The following is a 22,459-nucleotide window of genomic DNA, read 5'->3' on the forward strand; positions in this document are numbered from 1 at the left end:
AGAGGCAGAGACACAGGCAGAGGGAGAAGCAGGCTCCATGCAGGGAACTTGATCCCGGGACCCCGGGGTCACACCCTGAGCTAAAGGCAGACCCTCCACTGCTGAGCCCCCCGGGCATCCCTTGACTGTTATTTAAGCTATAATTTATATGTCAAAGCTAAAGTTGCCTTCAAGTGTTTACATCCTTAGGGACGTGCAGCTGCCCTAAAGTCCACTGCTGAAGTCTTGGGACGTGGGATGGTTGACTTCTGACCCCCCATTACCTGGTCCAGGTCTTGGCAGGCAAGAGCCAACACAATAACGTGGATGTTCGAGGTAGAAATAATTTAGGCAACTGTTAGAATACGCAGGCGACCATGGCAGGTTAGTACTTATCTGAGCCTCCTTCCCACGCTCCATTTGTCTAGTCTTGGCAACCCCCGTGATGACATCAGGACGTGATGCAGTGATTTCTCCTAATTTGGTCACGTGAGCCTCCGCAACCAGGAGTAAGCCTTGGTTCACATCTTGACCTGGGTTTACGTGCTCTTTTCTTCCTCTGTCTTTGCCGAAGCTTCTTTGCAGAAGCCTTTTTTGCCTTCTCATCTGTCAGGGTTAGGGTTAGGGTTAGGGTTAGGGTTAGGGTTAGGGTTAGGGTTAGGGTTAGGGTCCGTCCCTCCCTCCCTCCCTCCCTCCCTTTCCTTTTTTGGTAGGCAGCACCTTGGACCCCACTTTCTATAGTGATAGACGGGTGATACCTCTATTAGCTTGTCTCAACTGAATAGTGAAAACATGTAAAGCACCAAAGTAGCAAATGCTTCTGTTTTTTATTTTCTAACCCTATGCACCACGTCTAACAAAAGCCTAGAACTCAGCGGTAAGTGAATGGCCATCAGAATAGAGACGTTAGAGCTGTGCCCGGTACCATAGTTGAATTTGACCGCGGGAAACGTGATCACTACCGAGAGAGAAGTTGCCTAGACTCTATCTCCCTTGCATCCTTTGACATTTCCTGTCCAACCCGGTATCGTCACTCAACCTTCGACAGCTCCCATCCTCTCAAGTGAGACCACATATCCTGGGGTTGCTTAGGCCAAAGGAGCAGGGATTCAGGAACATGGTCCTTTCACTTAAAAGATTATCATCTCCAGTTGCAGCCGGTCATGACTTCTGGATGAACCCCACTTAGCTTCATTTAATCAGAATGATTTCCTTCCATAGACGCTCTCTGCTGTGTCTGATCCACAAGTCAATCTTGAGCCAATTTCAGCCATTTCTTCCAAGTGTGCTGCCATCACGGTCATAAATCTACCTAAGGCTTGTTTTCTTGAGCCGCAGTTGAATTAGGCCCCTCTTGTCTTGTCCTCAGGTATGAGCAATGTGCTCAGACTCTTCAGCCAGGTACAGGCACAGTCTTTCCTTTCTGAAGCCGATCTGCTGCCTGCACGTGTAAGGAGGGCCCTCAAGGAGTGGAAACAGCTCCTTTCAGGCGTAGCTGTGGTGAGGGGTGAGCATTTGAAGAGGTGGTTCATTTTCTTGTGAAAGAAGTCTGTATCCTGCACGCGATCAACAGCCAACAGTTTCACCAAACAAAGCTTGAATATAAATTAATTCAAAAGGAGCTCAGATGTTTGCTGTGTTGCCTCTGAACCCACCCTGCGTGTCAGAAGCCTAGCTTTATTCCGTAGACCACCTAGGCTGCTCACTGGGGAGGACAGTATTTGTTCAAACACGGTCCCTTTGGTCCGTGTTGGGCAATAGCACAATACACTCCGCAACTGTCCTCTGGAAGCCAAGGCTTTGTATCTGACGGGGGTTACAAAAACATGGATTTCTCGAGAAGTGCCTGCCCACCTGTGTTTAGATCCTGAATTGTGGGAAGATCTTGGCAGCCAAAGTTTCTAGGAGATGCTCAGGGAAAAGTCCATTGAGGTTATGGAGACTTTTCAAAGGACAGTTTCCCCCTTTAAAGTGGTTACGATAGAAGAAGAATTCCTGAGAACTGACATGGAATATTGGACTAGATGGAACCTTGAAAGATTTTATCTCTTCTCATTTAGCTTTCCATGGAAGAATGTGTCTTATTTTAGAAACCCTCCCAGGAATGAAATTTTCCATAGCTTTCCCCCCTGTTAGCCCTTTTTTAGAGTTCTATAAAAGCCTTCTATCAGAAAATTCTTGATCATTTGTATGACCGTCACGGTCACTGCCACAGCCCAGAACTGGTTCCCTTGCTGCGTCTTTTGCTGCTCATACCCTCCACAGATGGGCCTGTCATGGCTGAAGCCCATTATTAGATCACATCTTGGCTGCTTCTTTAAGGCCAAATAATGAGAAGTTTTTTCCTACCTTTTTCTTTTTTTTGTAGGTCATATTTTTCAACTATCTAATGATTTTTGTTGTTGAAAATTGGATTGGGGATTTCCTGTGTCTGGAAATGCTCTAGGCCATGAACTTTGCAACCCTGATGCTCCTCCCGCTACCTCTTAAGATATGCTAAATAAAAGGAGACCCAGAGAATGAAGCAGCTGCAGGCAAAGCAAAACTTCACAAAATCAAAACACAGAAACACTGAGTAATTGTCCTTCTGGTTTTTGATTGAGCAAGACCTTTGTAAAATGAAGCATACTTCAAAGCTAAGTGGGCATCTTCTTTATTAAAGATCAATCAACAAGAACTCGGTCAGGTTTAGGAAAATAGAGAAATCACAATTTAAAATGCAGAATGTTAAAAACTAAGCATGCCAAGGAGATAAGTATGAGCCCATAGTGTCCCTTAGCATATCTGCTTTATGCCTAACTTCCATTTACCGTGGGCATTTGGAGACCATTGAGCCATTGTTATCATAGCTTTCAATACAAGTATTTACGATTTTTACATTTATCTTTGATCTCTAGTTGGTCTTAAGGGGGATTCGATCTTTTTCAGGTTTTAGAATCAAGATTATGATTGTAAAATATAGATATTTTCCTTTTTTTTTTTTTTTTTTTTTTGCAACAATGGAATTAGGATGAGATATATCTGACCTGTAATGTTCCTTTGAACTCCCTTACAAGAACTTCCGAGCCCCATGCCTTCAGAGGTCCATCTGGGATGACTCTTGCTGGTGTTCCATACGGCACACTTGCAAAAGACTTCAACATGTGGGTGCAGCGGAGAGAAGGGTAATGAAAGGATTACACGTGTTCTCACCCCTCCGTTTCAGAGGAAGAACATTGCCGGTGCCTTCGAAACCCCCTTGACTCATCTGCATACGCCCCTCTCTGACCATCTCCTCCGCTCTGCCCCAACTCCCATCTTTTATCTGATAGATGAAAACTATCCTCATTTTTGGTTTACCATTACTTTGCTTTTCTTCATGATTTTACGGTCTGTGTACACATTGCTGAAGATTATATTCTTTAGTTCAGCCAAATTTTGAAATTTACAGAATGGAATCATACTCTTCCATTTCTTTTGTGATTTCCCTTTTCGTTTTTGCTTTGTTTCCGTATTTTCGTTTTGAGATTCACTTCCATTGATAGATGTAGCTGTAGGTCAGTTTTACTACTTTATATTTCATTATAGGACTGTGCTACAATTTTTATCCATTCTACTGTTGATGGACATTTGGCTTGGTTCCAATTTGAGACCTTGTGATGGCGTCAATATGACCATTTTCACCCACACCTCCGAGAACTCAAGTGCTGCAATTCCTCTAATATATACACCTAAAGTGCAGTTGTTGGGTTGTGAGACACACATATGCTCAACTAGAAGAGTATAATTAATAGTTTTCTAAATAGTTTTAACAATTTTCTGCTCCTACCTGCAGTGGATGAGAACTCCTTTTGCTCAGCATCCTTACCAGGACTTCATATTGTTGGATTTAAAATTTTTTTTTCCAGCTAGGGTGGTACAGAGTGGCACTTTATTGAGGATTTAATTTCCGTTTCCTTGACAAATAATGAGGGTGTTCATCTTTTCAAATGCTTAGTGTCCATTCATAGTTTCCTTTCTGTGAAATGCCTGTTTATGTCTTTTTTCCATTTGACTATTGGGTTGCTCATCTTTTCTGGTTGAATATTAGGAATTCTTTATATATTTTGAACATAAACCACTTTTTGGTTATATGGGTTATAAATATCTTCTTGCAACTTGTAGGAATTCCTCTCATTCTATGATTTCTCTTGATAAACCAAAGTCTTCATTTTTTTATAGTTGACTTTATGCATCTTTTCTTCACGCTTTGCATTTTTATATCTTGTTTAAGAACTCTTCCCCCTCCCCTAAAGACATGAAGATATTTTTTCTTACATAAATTCTAATTCTTAACTTCATTTGAGTAATCCACCTATAAATAATTATATTTTTCATTTCCATTTGACTTTTTAAATACAGTTTCCATCCCTCTGATGAAATTCCCCATCTTTTCCACTCGATTTTTCACAAATTAATCATAATTATTTTAAAGTCCCTGTCTGATATTTTAAATATCCAGGTTGTATTTGGGTCTATAGTATCATATTGAATACTGTGTTTCCTGACAGTGGATCATTTTGTTTCTTGCTTTTCTTTCTTTTTTTTTTTTAAGAAGGTTTTATTTATTTATTCATGAGAGACACAGGCAGAGGGAGAAGCAGGCTCCATGCAGGGAGCCCGATATGGGACTCAATCCCAGGACCTCAGGGTCATGCCCTGAGCCAAAGGCAGGTGCCAACCACTGAGCCCCCACGTGTCCCTCTTGCTTATTTTCTATGTCATAATTTTGATTGGATGCTGGATATCATATGTAAGAGAACAGGAGAGCCTGGGGCAAATGGTATGTGGGTCCAACAATGATGATGCCTCTTCTGTCAAGCCAATCAGAGGAGGGTGGTTGAGTCCGTCTTTCATAGCTAAGCCTGGGCTGGATTTCCTTGCTTCTCCTCTCACCTTTGGTGCTCCCCTGCTCCTGGAGTGCTGCTACTGTGTTCAGTGACTGTAGGGGCTGGGCTGCTGGAGGATGCTTCCTGGTTCTCCCGCCTGGCCCCTCAGGCATGGGGGACTGTGTGCCTGAGGTCAGCAGGGGAGCTTTCTCAACACTCCGCCTGCCCCCCACCCCCACTGTGGGAGCCCCGCTCGGGCCTGCGAGTGAGTAGCCTGCCCCACCGCCCCGGCCTGTGGGAGGAGAAGTCCATTTACACAGGGTGGGACCATGGGCCTGAGCAGCTTTCCTGACCTCCCCAGAGACATATGCGTCTTTCCTACTGTCAGTGCGGGGGGGGGGGGTGTGATTTTCTGCCCCTTCTCCTTAGCCACCGACCTCTGCCCTGCAGGACCCCAGGGGGCAGGTGACTTCTGCTTCCAGGAGAGCAGGGCCCAGAACAGCTTCTATTTGGCGCCTGCCTCCCGGCAGCATCTGGTCATCGTGTGCACTCCTGTGCTCCCAGCATTCCTTGTGAGCACCTGATGGAAGCCCATGAGAAGGATCTGGAAAGTTGGGTGGCTAGCACCTTCCCTGGGAGCTTCCCACAGGTGCTGAGCTCTCAAGTTAACCCACAGTCACCTTTTCAGAACCTGTTAACATGTTAGTTATCTTCATGACTGCCTGGGCCTGTCACCTCTGCCCATTGTCACGGTCCCCTCTCCCTCCCATCACCGCAAAAGGCTGAGCAATTTGTGTGGCCCATCTCTCCTGGATGAGCTCTCAGCCTCTGGAATTCGGCTCCTCTGGCTGAATCACAATCTATGGTCTCCGATGGGCCTTAAAGAAGTTATGATTTTGTAGATTTTTTTTTTAATTTTATTCATTATCCATGATAGTCACACAGAGAGAGAGAGAGAGAGAGAGGCAGAGACACAGGCAGAGGGAGAAGCAGGCTCCATGCACCGGGAGCCTGATGTGGGATTCGATCCCGAGTCTCCGGGATCGCGCCCTGGGCCAAAGGCAGGCGCCAAACCGCTGAGCCACCCAGGGATCCCATGATTTTGTAGATTATCCCGATTTCTCTCACTGCGAGGGGGGCACAGGCTGAGGAATCCCACTGACTGTCGCCCCGCGGCCACCGCCACTCTCTGCTTTCTTTCTTTGCCTTGTTTTCCTCGATCGCACTTACAATGGCCCTGGTGTGATAGTCGTGTCTTGTCCATCTCCCCTACCAGAACGGTCACTCCGTGAAGATAGGATGCGTAGTTATTTTCCCCATTTCTGTGTCCGACCTACGACAGAAACTCAGCACAAGCTGTCAAAGAGACGCACGCGGTGAGTCTGGAGCTGTGACATCCTTCTCTAGCATCTCGTGTTAGCGAGTCCTCGAAGTCTGTGCTCGCGCGAGGCCGGCTGGTGCCCCCGTGTCCCCGTGTCCCTGTGTCCCCGTGTCCCTGTGTCCCCATGTCCTTTGGGAGGAGCAGGTGCCCACTGGTGAGTCAGCAGCTGTGACGTGCCGGGTCCCCACGCAGCGCTCCAGGACGGGGGGCCCTTGGGGCTGCTGTCTCGTGGGGGGCCGGGCGCATGGCCAGGCTGCCTGTTGGCCTCAGCCGGTGACCTTGCCGTCCACCCCCCCACCCCAGCCAGGCCGCTGTGTCAGGCTGCAGGCCCATGGCCCTTTCCCTGTGCCTCCCTCCCTGCGTTTGGAAGACGCGGTCGTAGAAAGGACGGTGGAGGGCGGGGGCTGTGGTGCCTCCTGCCCCAGGCCCTGGACGGCTGCCTAGAGAGGCGGTGTCCCCTAGGCCGCGACGGCCCATAGCCCCGCCTCGCAGCACAGGTGCTGAAGGGCCTGTGGGTTTTCCTCTTTGACCGGGTGATTCTTCTTCACGGGCTGGGGCTTTCTATGTCTCCGGGTAGTCTGTTCTTATCTTGTTCTCCTAAATCATACCCAGGTGCAGTGCAAGCGGTGGCCGCTCCTGCCCGACCCGACCCAGGGCTCGGGGACTCCGGCCGCGTCCCCTGCGAGGCTGCCGCTCAGAGGAGGCCTTGTGGGCTCCCATCCTCCCAGGCCGGGAGAGCCCTTCTGCTTGGGAGAACTCAAGTCAGTGAACGTGCTCCCGAATTGCCGGGACCTCGTTATCGTATCACAATTGTAACTACTATCCCACGGTGGCCCCCAGTACATTTTCTGATTAAAAAAATATTAAAACCAGCTCTCATAACGTAAGTGGTTTGTGAGCATTCTTCTCTAGCACTGTGCTAAAGGCCATACGTTCTGGGATATCGTTTAGTTTCCTATCGTTCAAAACCACTTTCCCCCATCTTTTAATTATTTATTTAAGTAATAATTCTGGGTGGGCTAATGGAGGCGTTTTAGAAAACATAAAGATGCGTGATGATAAAATAACCTCAATTATTCTGAAGGATAAAATAATAGCTGCCTCGAGTTAGTTGCTCTTACTGCTAACTGGGAAACAAAACATCATCAAAACACATTTTGATGCTCTTAATTCACTGGGACTCTAACTTCACTGGGAAAATGGCTTTGAGGATGGTGAGAACATTGACTAAGTGGCTTGTTCATCCCACACAGGATTACACCAGTTTCTGAATCAGAATTTCCTGCTATTGCCACATGTTTTTTTTTTTCTTTCTTCTTCTTCTTTCTTTTTATTTCCTTAGAAACAATCCATTTGGGTTCATTACGTGGCCATTTGTTAGCCCTGTTAGTTACAAGGCGTTGTACTTGTTTGTGACTACAGTGAGGTCATGTAGGCCGTGTGTGTGTGTGTGTGTGTGTGTGTGTGTGTAGACGGAGTCAGTGGAGCTCCAGGGAAGCAGGCAGCACAAGGGGTCACCCTGGTATTTCAGAACCCAAATCCTGCTTCCCCGAAGTCATGGGGGCATTTCTATTTCATTGATCAAGAAGCTTGGTTCAACTTTGGCTTGCTCGCTCCGGGCTGGGCATGGACATCAGTCCCTATGTAATATCCTCAGAGAACGCTCACAGATCCCAAGTGTGTAACAAGGTAAGCGTCTTTACAAACTGAGCACCTGGTCCCCAGCTCACCAAGCAGTATGTGACCAAGCCTCCCTCGGCCCCGCCTCGTGTCACCAACCCTTCTCATCTTGGGGAACCATTCTCCTATTTTGATAATTTTTATATTTTATATATGCGGAATTATACATGATATACTAGTTTGTGTCTGGCTTCTTTCATTTTTCATGATGCTCATGAGATTCATCGCCATCGATCACGTGCTGCGTTTGTGCGTTCGTACTGCTGTGTAGTGTTCCATCGAGCGATACAAGGCAACTTACTCATTCTGCTGTTAACAGGCATTTAAATAGTTTCCTTCTGCGAAGGCTTTGGGGGGCCTTCTGAATACTCTGAACATTCTAGTACATCTCTTTTGGTGAAAATATACATATACGTACACTCCTGTTGGAAATATATACGAGTGGAGGTGTTGGGGCATAGGTGTGTGCACGTTCAGATTTAGTAGATAAGCCAGTTTTCTGGAGTGGCTGTCAGCACTGGCACCGCACCGGCGGTGGCTTCTAGTTGCTCCATCTCTTCACCAGTATTCAACATTTTCTGCCTTTTTTATTCTAGTTATTTTGGTGGATGTGTATTGAATGTGGATTACTTTACATTTCCTTGATGATAGCAAAGCCAAGTACCCTTTTGTATGATTATTAGTATTCGTGTATCTATTTTTGTGAGTTGTCTGTTCAAGTGTTTTGCGCATGTTTTTAGCAGTTGCCTTTCTCTTTATTTGATATATATATATATTTATTATATATAATATATATTTATTTATTTGATATATATATTTATTTGATATATATTGATATATATATATTTGATATATAATTCTTTATATAATCTGGGTATAGTTCCTTTGCTATGTGTATGTATTATAAATATCTTCTCCTCTGTGGGTTGCCTTTTCGCTCCTGCAATGGAATCTTTTGATGAATAGATAGATATTCCTCATTTTTCGAAAGTTCAATTTATTTTTTCTTCTATGTTTTGTGCTTTTTGTGTTCAGTTTAAGAAATCTTTGCCTACTCCAAGTTGACAAAGCTGTTCTGTACTTTCCTCTGACATCTTTATTTAGATTTGTAATTCAGCTGATTTGACATTGTAGATTGTATGCAACAGAGGTCAAGATACAATTTTTCTGTATGGATATCCCATTAACTGGGCATCATTTTACTTGCCTCCTTTAATTTTTTTTTTAAGTTTTTGTTTATTTATGATAGTCACAGAGAGAGACAGAGAGGCAGAGACATAGACAGAGGGAGAAGCAGGCTCCATGCACCAGGGAGCCTGACGTGGGATTCGATCCTGGGTCTCCAGGATCGCGCCCTGGGCCAAAGGCAGGCGCCAAACCGCTGCGCCACCCAGGGATCCCCTACTTGCCTCCTTTAAAATGCTTTCACAAAATAAAGTTTTGTTGAAATATGTTTTACATTTTCCTGGGGAAAATTACTAATGATTCTTGAAAAAAAATTAAACCTATGGTGACTTAAAATGTATAATATAACCTGTAGACTTACTTAACACTAATATAGATTGAACTTTTAAGAAGTTCTTTGATTAGACTCTCGTTAGTGGCTCCAGTATATTTATTTGTTCAACATCAGAATAATTTATAATACACAAAGCATAATCATTTTTAAAATTAATTATTCTTCGCATGTTTCCATTTGAACTCAATCCAACATGTGTCTGCTAGAATGCGAGACAGCTGAGAATATGGCTGAAGCTTTGAGCTCCATTTTATGTCGTTTATGTTTTAAGCCATATAATAAAATTGTCGAACATTGGGTCAGTAACAAACGGTTTTACTTTAGTATTCAAAGCTATACCAATAAAGAGAAGTACAAGGTGAGGACTTTTATTGCTATTGGAGGGCCTGCCACCCCTCCTGTAATGCCTTCCACCAGGTTTTCTGCTGGTAATGACACAGATCTTTTAAGACGTGAAGATCGAAAAGAAAATACAAAAGCCTCATATCTGTATTTGGAATGACTGTGAATGCTTCCTCTTTGATGGCATTTCTGCTTAGTTTTATTTTTTTCCTCTTTTTATTATTTGTTCTAGGTTGTTCTGGTCAGCGGACATCTGGACAGCTGGGACGTTGGGCAGGGTGCCATGGATGATGGCGGTGGAGCCTTTATATCATGGGAAGCACTCTCGCTTATTAAAGATCTTGGTAAATATTTAGAAAGTCGTTAACCAATGTGTGGGGATCTCTAGCAGTGACATGTTTAACTCAACACAGAAAATACTAAACAGATAAATTACTGTGATATGTTCCAAGACCCTCCTGAGGTCTGTGTTTTTTTGTCAGTTGATTCCAAGAAAAGAAGAATTTTGTCCCCTTAAAGACATTTTATTCAAGTGTGCGCCAGACAGCCAAAGCTTCAGACGTAATCAGCCCTAGGGAGAAGGAGCAAGCAAACAAAACTGTAGCAAACGGAACCACATCGGCTAAGACCATGTAAGAAAGCCATGACCAAGTGCAAAGACAAGTCAGCAGCTCCCCCTGCCTCCTTCTCCTTGTTCATCTTGACACTGTCAGGCTGTTGAGCTAACCTCACGCAGCCGTCTTTCAGGGGCAAAAGTCAAGGAGAGGGGCACAGAACCGAAGGGATGATTCCTTGAGCCACAACAAGGAATCCAGGCTGCAGAATTGGAACTTCCAGGGAAACCTAGACATGAGGAAGATGGACAGGCCTAAAGAGAAAAAGCTGATGGTGAAAGCAGCGTTTGGTGACCCTCTCTGTGAACAAAAACATGCATTTCCTCTCTGTGCGCTGCGCTGGTCCGATTTTGAGTGAGGTTAGAAATAATGAAACAATCTGAAGTAAGAGCCCCGCATCTGAGTCAGGGCAGGGGTGGCTGTAAAATGCCTCGTCAGCAGAATGTTTTCTGTCGTAACTGGGATGCCTCCGCCTCAGACAGAGTAAACACGAGAACATCCTCTTTGGAGAAGACTCTCCATTGCTGACTTAAACATAAATGTTTAAACGCATCCATTTCTTCTAGTGTTTAATGAACCCTTCCAATCCCGTAAATAAGCCCCTTAAATAATTGGCGGATTAACAATAGATTGCTGAAACGGTCTTGCTTGCAGCAAATCTTTGGTGTAGCATTTTTTTTTTCAAATACCTGTGTTTATTTTTATTAATTTATTTTTTATTGGAGTTCTATTTGCCAACATATAGCATAACACCCAGTGCTCATCCCGTCAAGTGCCCCCCTCAGTGCCCGTCACCCAGTCGCCCCCTCCCCCCGCCCACCTCCCTTTCTGCAACCCCTTGTTCGTTTCCCAGAGTTAGGAGTCGCTCATGTTCTGTCTCCCTTTCTGATATTTCCCACATTTTGATTTATGTTTTAGTTGTGTTTTAAAAGTGGCGAGATAGAAAGATGAATGTGCATTGTTTTACCTTTAAATAGGCCAGCGTCTCTTAACCTTGATGCTGCTGACGTTGGGGGCCACGTAATTCTGTGTTGTGGGGCCTGTCTCACGCAGGATGTTTAGCAGCACCCCTGGCCTCTATCTACCGGATGCCAATAAGCACCATCCTCCTCGAGCTGTAACGACCAAAAATGTCTCCAGGCATTGCCAAATGTCCTTTGGCAGGTCGGGGGTGGTGGTAGGGGAATGCATAAAAGTGGTCTGCTAACACGATCTAATAAAAAAAAAAAAATCACTAAAAGACCTGATACAGGGCCATTTTGAGGGGAAAGAAAACAAACTAATTGGAAAGGTACCTAAACTTTTAACATCGCTCCCAAGCTGAACGCATCCTGTGTGAAGGCAGTTTGTAAGAGCTGGGCATACCCGGAGACTTAAAGAGCATCCTCTCTTCTTAGGACTCTTAGGATAGAGTCGGAACATACAGACGCACCTGCTCACATAGGTGCCAACAAACACGTAATTTCAAGGTCTGTTTTTAGAACTGGGGAAGGTTTGAAAGAGGTGAATTGTCCAGCAAATAAAAGCCCCAAACATACATCCCTTCAGAGAAGATCTGGGAAACCCTACATTTGAATCCTCTCCCCCTTCCCTTAAAAATGCCCCCCTTGTGATCTGTTCTGTCTTTATCTTCATTCTGGGTTCCAGACACGAGACAGGCAGATATTAAACATTTTCTTCCTTACAGGGCCCAGATACGCATTTAGGAGATTAATTTTGAGGTGTTTGGCCAACTTGATTAGAAAGAGTGGTGGAGCGACAAGAGAACCGGGCCCCTCTGAACTGGAGCTTGTGTCCCTCTGTGACTCAACTACTCTTTTTAGGCCTTGGGCAGGTCATTTTAACTCTCTGGTCTTCTTTCTCTTCATCTCTCTCTCTCTCTCTCTCTTTTTTTTTTTCCCTCTTCATCTCTTTTAACTGTAAGCTTCCAGAGTATTTTATCTGCCCTGGATGGGAATAAAGGTGATGCCTTCTCTGGGCTTTTGTGGTGCTCAGCATGGGACCCTAAGTCACCGTTAATTGAGTTGGATTCAATTGCATAGATGAAATAACAGCACGCAAAGGGGAATTGAGTATCTTTTCCAGCACTGACTTCTGCTGCTTTTGATAGCTAGAAACCAGTCTCCTTCAATTCAGGACTTGCCTTTCCTAGAGTTTTCTGGAAATCCTATGTAAACATATGAATAAAACTCTGAAACAGAGAGTAATAGTTCCTTTTTTTTTTTTTTTTTTTTTTTGAAGATTTATTATTTGTTTCAGAGAGCGAGCAAGCGGGGAGAAGGATGGAGGGAGACAGAACGGGGAGAGGGACAGACTTTCAAGCAGAACCCCTGTTGAGCGCGGAGCCCGACGCTTGGGCTCCACCTCATGACCCTGAGACCATGACCTGAGCTGAGACCGAGAACTGGATGCTCAACGGGCTGAGCCACCAAAGCACCCCAAGGAGTTCTATTTTTTTTTTTTTTTTTTTTGGAGTTCCATTTTTTTTTGAGTGGGTGTTAAGAGGCAGCGGGCTCTGGAGCCAGACGCCTGAGTTCCTATCTCAGCCCCGCATCTTACTAAGCATGTGGCCTTTGCCTCTCTGTGCCTCAGTTTTCTAATCTGTGAGATTGGGACAATAATAGCTCCAATCTCACAGAATTGCTTTGAAAATTAGTCTGTTCATATAACGTACTTAGAGCAGCGGCTGACCCAACCCAAGAACTCAACAAACGTCAACTTGTGTTGTTTCCTAAGCCTGACTCTGGCAGTACCGGGTACGTTTTTTTACCCCATTCCCATTAGTCATCACACTGCTTCCTCACTTATATGGTAGTTACGTGATGTAACTCTAGGTCCGCCCGCTGTGTATGGAATATGCTTTCTCTTTACTATTCAAGTTGCCGTCTCGTGTGTGAAGGACATCCAGTGATCCCTTCACCTGTTTTCTACTTGCGTGCTAAATTCCCAGGAATCTGAATTTCTCCACTTCCTGCCTTCCAGTTCCAGCGTAGGTCACCTGCCCGGTCTCCACTCTCTACCTCATTGGAGACTGTACCCATTAAATCTTACTGTGATTGTCCCTATTAAATCTTACTCTTTGATTCTACAGTTAAAATTAAGTGGTAGATTTCGATTTGTAGATTGCCTCCGTGTTTTAATGTGAGGAACCGGGTCTAACGTGTGACATATGAGTTCTGTTTGATGGGATGAGCACTGGGTGTTATTCTATATGTTGGCAAAGTGAACACCAATAAAAAGCAAATTTATAAAAAAAAAATCACTGATCTACTTGAACAAGAGATACGACTTTGGGAAATGGGCTCATAATTATATTACTTAATTATATTAATAAGCCCAGACTGCTTAAGTGGTGATATATGAAAGCTCCGTGGCAATCATTTTTTTTTTTTTCTGAGAAAAGTGACTCCTTTTGGCTGATGTTCCTTGGATGATATGTCATGCAGCCCGGCAAAGTCCCTCCGTGGGGCTTATGAACTTGAAGTGTTGGTCCAGCGAGGATTTCTGATATTTAGGAATATAGTCCTGAGAGTCATCCTTCTGAGCCCTTCTCCTTTGTTCTCTTCTTATAGATTCCCTCTTTAGCCCAGGCCATCAGCTAAAACTATATTCAATTAATCTAACAGAAGAGATACTGGAGTTTTGCAAATATAATCCGTCATTCCTGAGTAGCTGTCAACAGAAGGCTATTTGCTGTGAAATGCTGTTGAATACTTCTTTGTGTTTGTGCTTTGCTGGGCTCGAATCTGTTTATTTGAAATGTCATTTCCTGGAATGTTCTGGTGTCCACGAACAAAGCCCACGGCCAAAGATGCTATGCTTCAGAATGTTCGTCTGGCACTTGAAAAATAAACCACCATCCATCTCAAAATTCTTCCAGCTTTATCATTTTCAGTGAAGTTAGAATTTTGAGTTTTCAGGCCCAGACAAAGGGGAGAAGAGAATCAGAATCCAGAGCACCACTTAGCTGTTGAAATGTGGACTTTAAGCGAAACATCTCGTTAGAGAAATGCAAGCGCGAGCGTCCTGATTGTGATTATTTTAGGACTCGGAGTCTATGTGTTAGAGAAATGTCTTATTTCTATAGCGCTTTACTCGTCCACTCAGCCGATTCTTGCCGTGCGCTGGGTTGCGTGTCCGTGTGCCCGACGTCTTGTACCAAAGAGGAACAAGACATGGTCCTTGAAGGGGGAGAGACATTGAATTCGACAACTGCCACGGAACTGTTTTAAGTGCTTTAACTGAAGTGTGTACAAATGACTCTGCGCACCTGGCGAGGGCGGGGGGACCAGGAGGTGTGGCTGGGTCAGGGCATCTTCACAAAGGTGATATTCAAGCTTCCTTTTGTAAAGATGAATACGAATTCCTGAAGTGAAGTGCAGGGGGCACGTGAGTAATCCCCAGCAGACCATAGAGCCTCCGGTCTTGCACATCATTAAAAATGAGGAGAAAGTTGTCGCCAGTAACAATCTGGGGATTGCAGGGGAAGAGAGGGTTTGCAAAATTGCAGGAAGCGTGCACTTTTTATGTAATAGTTTTATATAACTTTTTTTTTATATAATAAGAAGGTGTCATTTCAGTCATCAAGAGAAATAGAAACCCACCTCAAGTGCCAAAAGACAGATTTCTGGCGTTGCCGTTATCACGAGCGTGGTGGCAACAGGGCCAACGGGGCAGAGGCAGGAAGGAGGAGGAGGACCCAGGGCACACAGCCACCTGTCGTCACAGGTCCGAGGGAGGCCCGTCCAGAGAGAGGGTTTCCTTCTCCCCAGTCAAGCCTCCCTTGGCCAAGTCCAGGCAGCCCACCCAGAGCGACCGAGCGGGGGAGACGGGCAGCTTTCCACCGAGGAGCCCTAAGCGGCAGAGCTGGCCGCGGGCCGGGCCCGACCCACCCCGTCCCGGTGGAAGGGGCCTCCCAGGCGCCCCAGCCCCCGAGGGTATGAACCTCCCACCCGTGGTGGTGGGTGGGCGCCGTGGGGGGCCCTCCCGACGGCGTGGCCTCGCCTTCCCCCTGGACAGCCCCAAGCCGGGAAGGCCACCCCCGGGGTCTGTGTTACCACAGATGGGACTGAAGCTGAGGGAACCTCGGTGCCTGCCCACGATCACGCGAACCCAGGCGGCCGGCCCGCGGAGCTGAGGACAGACAGCCTCAGGTGGGTGACAGGGGACCCGGCGGGCTGCCCCGGTCGGCGAGCTGGGCACCGGGCTGGCCTCTCTTCGCCCGGCGCACCTGTGCCCGCGCCGCCCAGCAGCCCACTTCTCCTGGAGCCTTGTGCCAACGACCTGCGTATCCGCAGCGATGTTGGGCCTACGCCAAGGGCTCTTGACCAGGTTTGCCCACGGCCCCAGGGGAGCCAGAATCCGGCGGCGTTTTTCTTTGCCAGCAGGGATTTCCATCTGAAAACACAGCACAGACCGTCCCTCCCCGCCCTCGGGATGCTCTTCCCCCACGGTTACTTTGTGAACGGCGGGAGGGAGACCCACAGTCCTGGGCAGGTATCCTCCTGGAACCACGGGTCCTCGGTGCCCTGGGGGAAGGGCACGTCTGCTGCGGAAGTAAGGAATGAGGTCTGAAGAAACCGTATTTCTCCCCACGTTAAATTTCATTGTCGTTAATCTGAATTCTAACATGTAGATCGTGGTTTGCTTTTATTTTCCTGAATCAATTTTGGTCTTCTCTTGTTTTGATTGTATTGGATGAGACAAACACGAAGAACAGTAGAAGAATCAGACTCTAGGAATATGCTTACTCTTACTTTTTTTTTTTTTTTTTTTTGATTCTAAAAGTAGCTTTACTGTCATGAGCATTTGTGGCCTCTTCTCATGGTTTTTGGGGGATGATCGTCTCTTTTTTTTTTTTTTTTTTTTGTACTCAGATATGTTATTTCCTCTAGTGGCAAGTTATGTAGTATCCCAGTCGCCTTCCCAGATGACTTGTAGCAGATGCCTATTTTCTCCCGGTTGGGAATTGCTGAGGACTTTCCAAGGTCCGATCCCGGGCATCAGCTCCGCTGAGATACTTAGCATCTTTCCATCTCCTCGGCCGACAGAGGCCTTTCCACTGGCCTGAGCAAAAGACACGCTGTGTGTCCATTGGTCGTCGGGCTGCGTCTATGAGATGAAGTAAGGCGAGCCGCGTAGAATCCCTTCTGCCCTTTGGCTTGGTTGGGATACGGGGCTCGGCGGTCACCTGGCAGGCCTGCCGCGGGCCTGGTCACCGCTGTGACTCTCCGTCAGTTGGGCAGAACGTAGGCGTCTCCGCGTGAGAGCAGACGAGGCCGGCCCGGGGCAGGCCCGCCGTGAGCGGCTCCCTCCCGCCTGACACAGGGCCGGGATGGCCCGGGATGGCCCGGGATGGCCCACGAAGGCCCCGAGGACCAGGCTCGGGGGCCCGCCCCGCGGCTGCTTTGGTTTGGCCTGTGCGTCCTCAGGGAGCGGAGAAGGGCGGTGGCGTTAAAGGACTCGGAAGCCGTGGAGGAGAAGGACCGTGGAAAAGACTTAATAATGGTGTCCTTAGGGCCCGGCGGCTCTCCCCCCCCCCACGAGAGGGGCCCGCAGGCCGTCTGGAAAGTGCAGGCTGCTCCCTGGCACCCGAACTGCCCCAGTGCGGCGAGGCCGGCCCACACGGCGAGCCCCGGGTCACCCGCGAGTGCCCCACGCCCATCTCCCCGCAGCACGAGTCCTCCCACCAAGGAGGCCGGAGTCCGGCCGCGGTAGCATCACCTGGACGCGCGGGCACGGGAGCTAGGCCTTGGGCGGGGGAGGGGGGAGAAGAAAGGACAAAATTCGAGCTCGTGGAAGTGCATAGTGTGAGGAGTGGAGGGCGTTTCTCTGAGTCCAGAGCAACAGGCGAGCGGAGACTTGCTCGTCCAGGTCCAGCCGAAGGTGACGGTCATTTGTTGAGGACACTAGACGCAAAGCTAATGCCTGGGGCTGATGCTTAACAACTTTACGGGGGCATTGACGTGCCAGGACTTCATCCTGAAGAACAAACCGGGGAGCGGGGAGTGTCATCCTTGAGCTCGCACAGGAGTGCGACGGACAGAATGGAGACCCCGGAGCTGAACTGGGGAGGCCCCGGCCACGCAGAGCCTGGGAAACCGCAGCTTTGCGGTTACTACGAGATTTTGTGCGCTTTGGGGCTGACGGGCCGGCTTCCACCTCGCTGCGCTAGATGTGCCAAGGAGGAAGTGATGGGGTTTCCAGAAGGGTCGTATTATTCCTCGCCTACGCGCTCCTCTGCATCATGCTAATGATGCACTTTGCAAAAACTGTGGCTTACCCAGCTCAGAGCGAGTCCTGTTCCAGTAAACGTGCCCAAAAAGAGAGATCCACAGACAAACAGGAAAAATACTCTATAAACATCTGATTGGACCTTTATGGTTAAGTGGATTTTTAAAATGGTCCCACCCAGGGGACGCGGGTTAATTTAATTCATCCGTGGGCCCCTCCAACCCTGTGAACTTCCTCAGAATCAAGCTCCAGGAAGGGAAGGTTTCAGCCAGGCGTGCGGTGGCCGTGACAGGCTAAGTGCAGTATTGAAAGAAGTCGAGTATTATTAGATTTACTTTCTCCGTAGTCCTGCCGGCGGCCTCCTCGTGTGGGTCATCGCTGGGGGTGAGCTGATCCATGCAGCCTGGCTGTGCGCCTGCTGGACGCCAGCATGTCCACGCTGTACCACGTGACCCACGTCTCGGGGACTTTTCAACCCTTTCAGTCTCCTTCCTTGCTCTTCAGATGACTCGAAGGCTGCAGGTAGAGACGAGGCGGGCTGTAGAGCAGAGTAAGCCTAGGGTCCATGTTACGAGTGCGTTGGATTCAGGTCCTTCCTTGCTGCTGAGTAGCTGTATCATGTTGGAGAGATCATCTTTATCTCTTAGGCCTCGGTTTCCTCTTCTTTACAACGGGAGCGTGTGACCTTGAATGGTTGATAGGATAATTTGAAATCATTTAGACGGTGTCCGGCCCCCACCAGGTGTACTAATAGCAACTATTACCGTCAGATGCTATTTGCCAAAACGGCAAGGGCGGATGTTGCAGCAGAGGATCTGGTCTCAGGATGGACTCTGTCTCGGGCTCTCTCCCGTCGCATCGCTGAGCTTGGCCGGGGACGTGCCCACAGCAGAGTAGAGCTCTTAGAAAAGGAACAGCAGATTCCGATGACCAAACCGAAAGCATCATCCCAGGACGGCCACCGTCCATGAGTATATATGAGGCTGGATCCCTTCTCATCGCCCTAGAGGTCATGTAATAGGTGCCTCATAAATGCGATGCACAATTAAAATAACGCTCACGGGACATGGGAAAGGAGAGAGAGATCTCCGTCCTTTCCTCTCTCCCTTGTCCTCGTTACCAATGTCCTTAACCTGATAACACTGTATGTGGAAAGATTTATAATCAACCCAAAGAAAAAAATAGTAAAAACAGGAAATAGCTGTCGAGAACAACATAACTTACTCTACACAGTAAATTGTTTGAAATATAGAGAAAAAAAAAATCAACGTGGGGAAAACCAAGAATCAAATCCAGTGTTTACTGTTTACAATTTACCCTGGCGGCTGAGGTCTCAAGAAATCCATTTTTTAATATGGTCAAAACCCTGTAATTTCCAGGCATTCTCAGAAGACGGTCATGCACGCATAGAAAACTGAAGACGATGACCATGGATGCTTGTATGATTGTTCTTTCTACAAGTCACGTCTTTTAAAAGGAATATATTTAAAACGTAGCTGAAACTATTTGGGGTTATTGCTTTGATTAGTGTGTGTGGGGAAAATATAATCAGGAAGTGTTTCGAAGGCTGTCATTTCTGTTTTCTTCATCATAGGCCATATATCCATTAGCCACCCCAAATCCACGTGTTTCAGGCAGCACATTAGAACAAAGAAGTATTTCATGAAGTGCTTTGTACCAGAATTACCCCTTTTCTGAAAGACGAAAGTGTGAATTCACCTTTCATAGTTGAATAATTTTAGATAAGATCATTTGAATGTCATTTTTCAGCTACAAATGAAGAGTCAGAGGAATTTTTAAATTGATCACCTTTCTGGAACTTTACTATATGTTGTTGCAAAAAAAAAAAAAAAAAAAAACAGCGGATCAGTTTATGAAGCAGAGATCTTTTTTGATGAACATGCAAAATATAAGCCGAAAGAACCCTATGCCCTGTGTTTTCATTTAATATCATAACCCGACACTAATTGAGCAATATCTCAACAAACGTCGAGCACTTGGGAGAAAGGAGGAGAGAACCGGTATTTATGGGACGTTTCCTATGCGTCCGTTATATTCCGTGACCTTCTTAAGTCCTCACAGCAGCCCTCCGAGGTGTCAGGACAGCCGGGTCCCTGGCAGGGCACTGGACCTCTCGGGGCCTCATCGCCTTATTAGCAAAACGAGTGACTGTATGTTTGGAGGTTGTCCTAGGAATCGAACCCAGTGTGAACGACCACGCGTCCGTGAGAGCTGCAGCGAGGCCAAGTCCATGGCGTGTAACGGGGAGGGAAGGCCCTGGGGGCAGCAGCGCCGCGGGGGACGAGCGGCCGGGGCCTAGGGAGGCCGGGCAGCCTTGAAGTGGGGAACCCCTCCGTGCTGTTGTCTGGGCCGGACACCAGCGTCCGCTACAGCTACGTGATGGTTCCTGTGCTTGAGGAATTGACAGGACTGGGGAGTCGCCTTGCTTTAGGGTGGAAATGCAGGAGGCTCATCCAGTTGGGGTGAAGGTGACGGACACGTCCCAGCCCCAGAGGGCCGAGTGATGGCCCTTGGCGTCCAGAGCCGCTGGGCCCGCCGGGAGCTGGGCGCTGGGTGTGCAGCTCCCGCCCAGTCGGTCCCTTCTGCGGACCAAGGGCCTGCGGCGGCCACTGCTGGGACTTACAACCCCAAGAAATCTCGTTTCTTTTTCTCAGTGTTTCTCTTTAAATTTTGGTTGTTTTTTTTCTTTCTTTCTTTCTTTCTTTTTTTTTTTATTTCCCCCACTCTTTTTTCTTTTATCCTCTAACTTGAAAAAGACTTCGAATATTTGGAAAACAATATAGACTAATAGACACCAGCATATCCCCCACATGTCAACAATTTAAAATACTTGTTTCAGATCCATAATTTTAAAGAAATAAATGATCAGCGCGGTCGAAGCCTGTTTCGTACGCACCTCCCCGCGATCCGTCCCCTTGCCCCCGCCACTGAACAAGCGACGTGACTGTTTCACATCATCCTGTAAGTGTGCTTCTCCCAAAACATTATCGGATAGGTTTTGTGATTTTGAATTTACATAAATGATGTTATTTTCTTCTGTATTTGGGGTTAGTCTGTTTTATTTGTTTCTTCTTTTTTTCTTAAAACATTTATTATTTATTTGAGGGAGAGAGAGAGAGAGAGAGAGCGCATGAGCAGGAGGAGGAGCCGAGGGGGAGGGAGAAGCAGCCCCCAGGCTTGATCCCAGGACCCCGGGGCCCCCCAGACGCCCCTCTTCGATCATCTTGAAGCGATTGTGGGTTAACATCAGCCTTATTTTCTAACAGACGTTCCTCTCTGACCACTGGTCTAACTGCTTTCCACAGTTTTGAAATAGTGCCTTCATAGCCATCGAATTAAATACGGTGGGGCTTTCGCTGTGATTCTTCTTGGAGTCTTTAAAACATTACAGCTTTAAGTTTCCCGAAATGTGCAGTTATTTGTTTTTTAAAGATTTTATTTATTTGTTCCTGAGAGACACACACAGAGAGAGGCAGAGACACAGACAGAGGGAGAAGCAGGGAGCCCGATGCGGGACTCGATCCCGGGACCCCGGGGTCACGCCCTGAGCCGAGGGCAGATGCTCAACCACGGAGCCCCCGGGCGCCCCCAAAATCTGCAGTTATTATGGAGTTACTGGGTTCCAATTTTGTTACGTGGTGATTGGGAACCACGGCTTAGAGAGCACCAGTTCTTTGGAATTCACGGAGACAGAATTCTGGTTAATAGCGCGAAGCCAGTCCTTGAAAAAAACGTATCGTGTTGACTCGACAGGGATATACTAGCCTCCTTTCCCCGGGACTGGGGCTCCGCACACGTTCCTTAGAGCAATCTTACCAACTGTGCTCCTCAAACTACTGTATCGTTACTACTTTTCTTTATCTGCCTGACGTTTTTAAGAGAAGTTTATTAAAATCCTCCACCAGCGTTTCTCCTGGAATTTCCCTCCACTTGGCTTATACGATTTCAGGTTTTGTTGCTTTATATAGTTGAGCCTCAGGACCTTTATCCTTCATGATTTTTCCATGCAAGTCTGTTTTATCTTATGTTAATATCACGGAACCAGCTTTCTTTTGGTCACTCTTTCCTTTTCTGCTCCTTTATTTCTGACTTATTGAGGTCATGGAGTTTTAGTTGATTCTGTCGTAAACGGTATTGAGTTAGATTTTTAAAATATTGAATCTTATAACATCAGTTAACAAGGATACTTGTTCTGCTTATCTTTATTGTGATTACTTTTATGTCACTCATTTTCTGACTTTTTTTTCTATGAAGTTTGCTATTTTTGTTTCTTTTTCTCCTTTTCTTTCTTGATTACTTTTATTTCATTCATTTTCTGATTTTTTTTCTATGAAGTTTGCTATTTTTGTTTTTTCTCCTTTTCTTTCTTGATTACTTTTATTTCATTCATTTTCTGACTTTTTTTCTATGAAGTTTGCTCTTTTTGTTTCTTTTTTCTCCTTTTCTTTCTTGATTACTTTTATTTCATTCATTTTCTGACTTTTTTTCTATGAAGTTTGCTTTTTGTTTCTTTTTTCTCCTTTTCTTTGATTACTTTTATTTCATTTATTTTCTGACTTTTTTTCTATGAAGTTTGCTCTTTTTGTTTCTTTTTTCTCCTTTTCTTTGATTACTTTTATTTCATTTATTTTCTGACTTTTTTCTATGAAGTTTGCTCTTTTTGTTTCTTTTTTCTCCTTTTCTTTGATTACTTTTATTTCATTTATTTTCTGACTTTTTTCTATGAAGTTTGCTCTTTTTGTTTCTTTTTTCTCCTTTTCTTTGATTACTTTTATTTCATTTATTTTCTGACTTTTTTCTATTAAGTTTGCTATTTTCGTTTCTTTTTTCTCCTTTTCTTTCT

The 22,459-nt window shown here is 46.2% G+C and overlaps 1 protein-coding gene across 5 annotated transcripts in view; it reads left to right on the top strand.

The window, feature by feature from the left end:
* CPQ (carboxypeptidase Q) overlaps positions 1–22,459 on the top strand; it is a 339,320-nt gene that overhangs the window by 183,774 nt on the left and 133,087 nt on the right. For 4 of the 5 annotated variants that reach the window (XM_038579831.1, XM_038579832.1, XM_038579828.1 and 1 more), the window contains one exon: positions 9,981–10,092. In XM_038579831.1, the coding sequence (XP_038435759.1) occupies positions 9,981–10,092 (112 nt within the window). Of the gene's footprint in view, positions 1–9,980; positions 10,093–13,934; positions 14,276–22,459 lie in introns of those variants that run through there. The other variant, XM_038579829.1, reaches the window with a different exon arrangement.

This window comes from Canis lupus, chromosome 29 (assembly GCF_011100685.1).
Source record: "Canis lupus familiaris isolate Mischka breed German Shepherd chromosome 29, alternate assembly UU_Cfam_GSD_1.0, whole genome shotgun sequence".
NCBI classification, from domain to species: domain Eukaryota; kingdom Metazoa; phylum Chordata; class Mammalia; order Carnivora; family Canidae; genus Canis; species Canis lupus.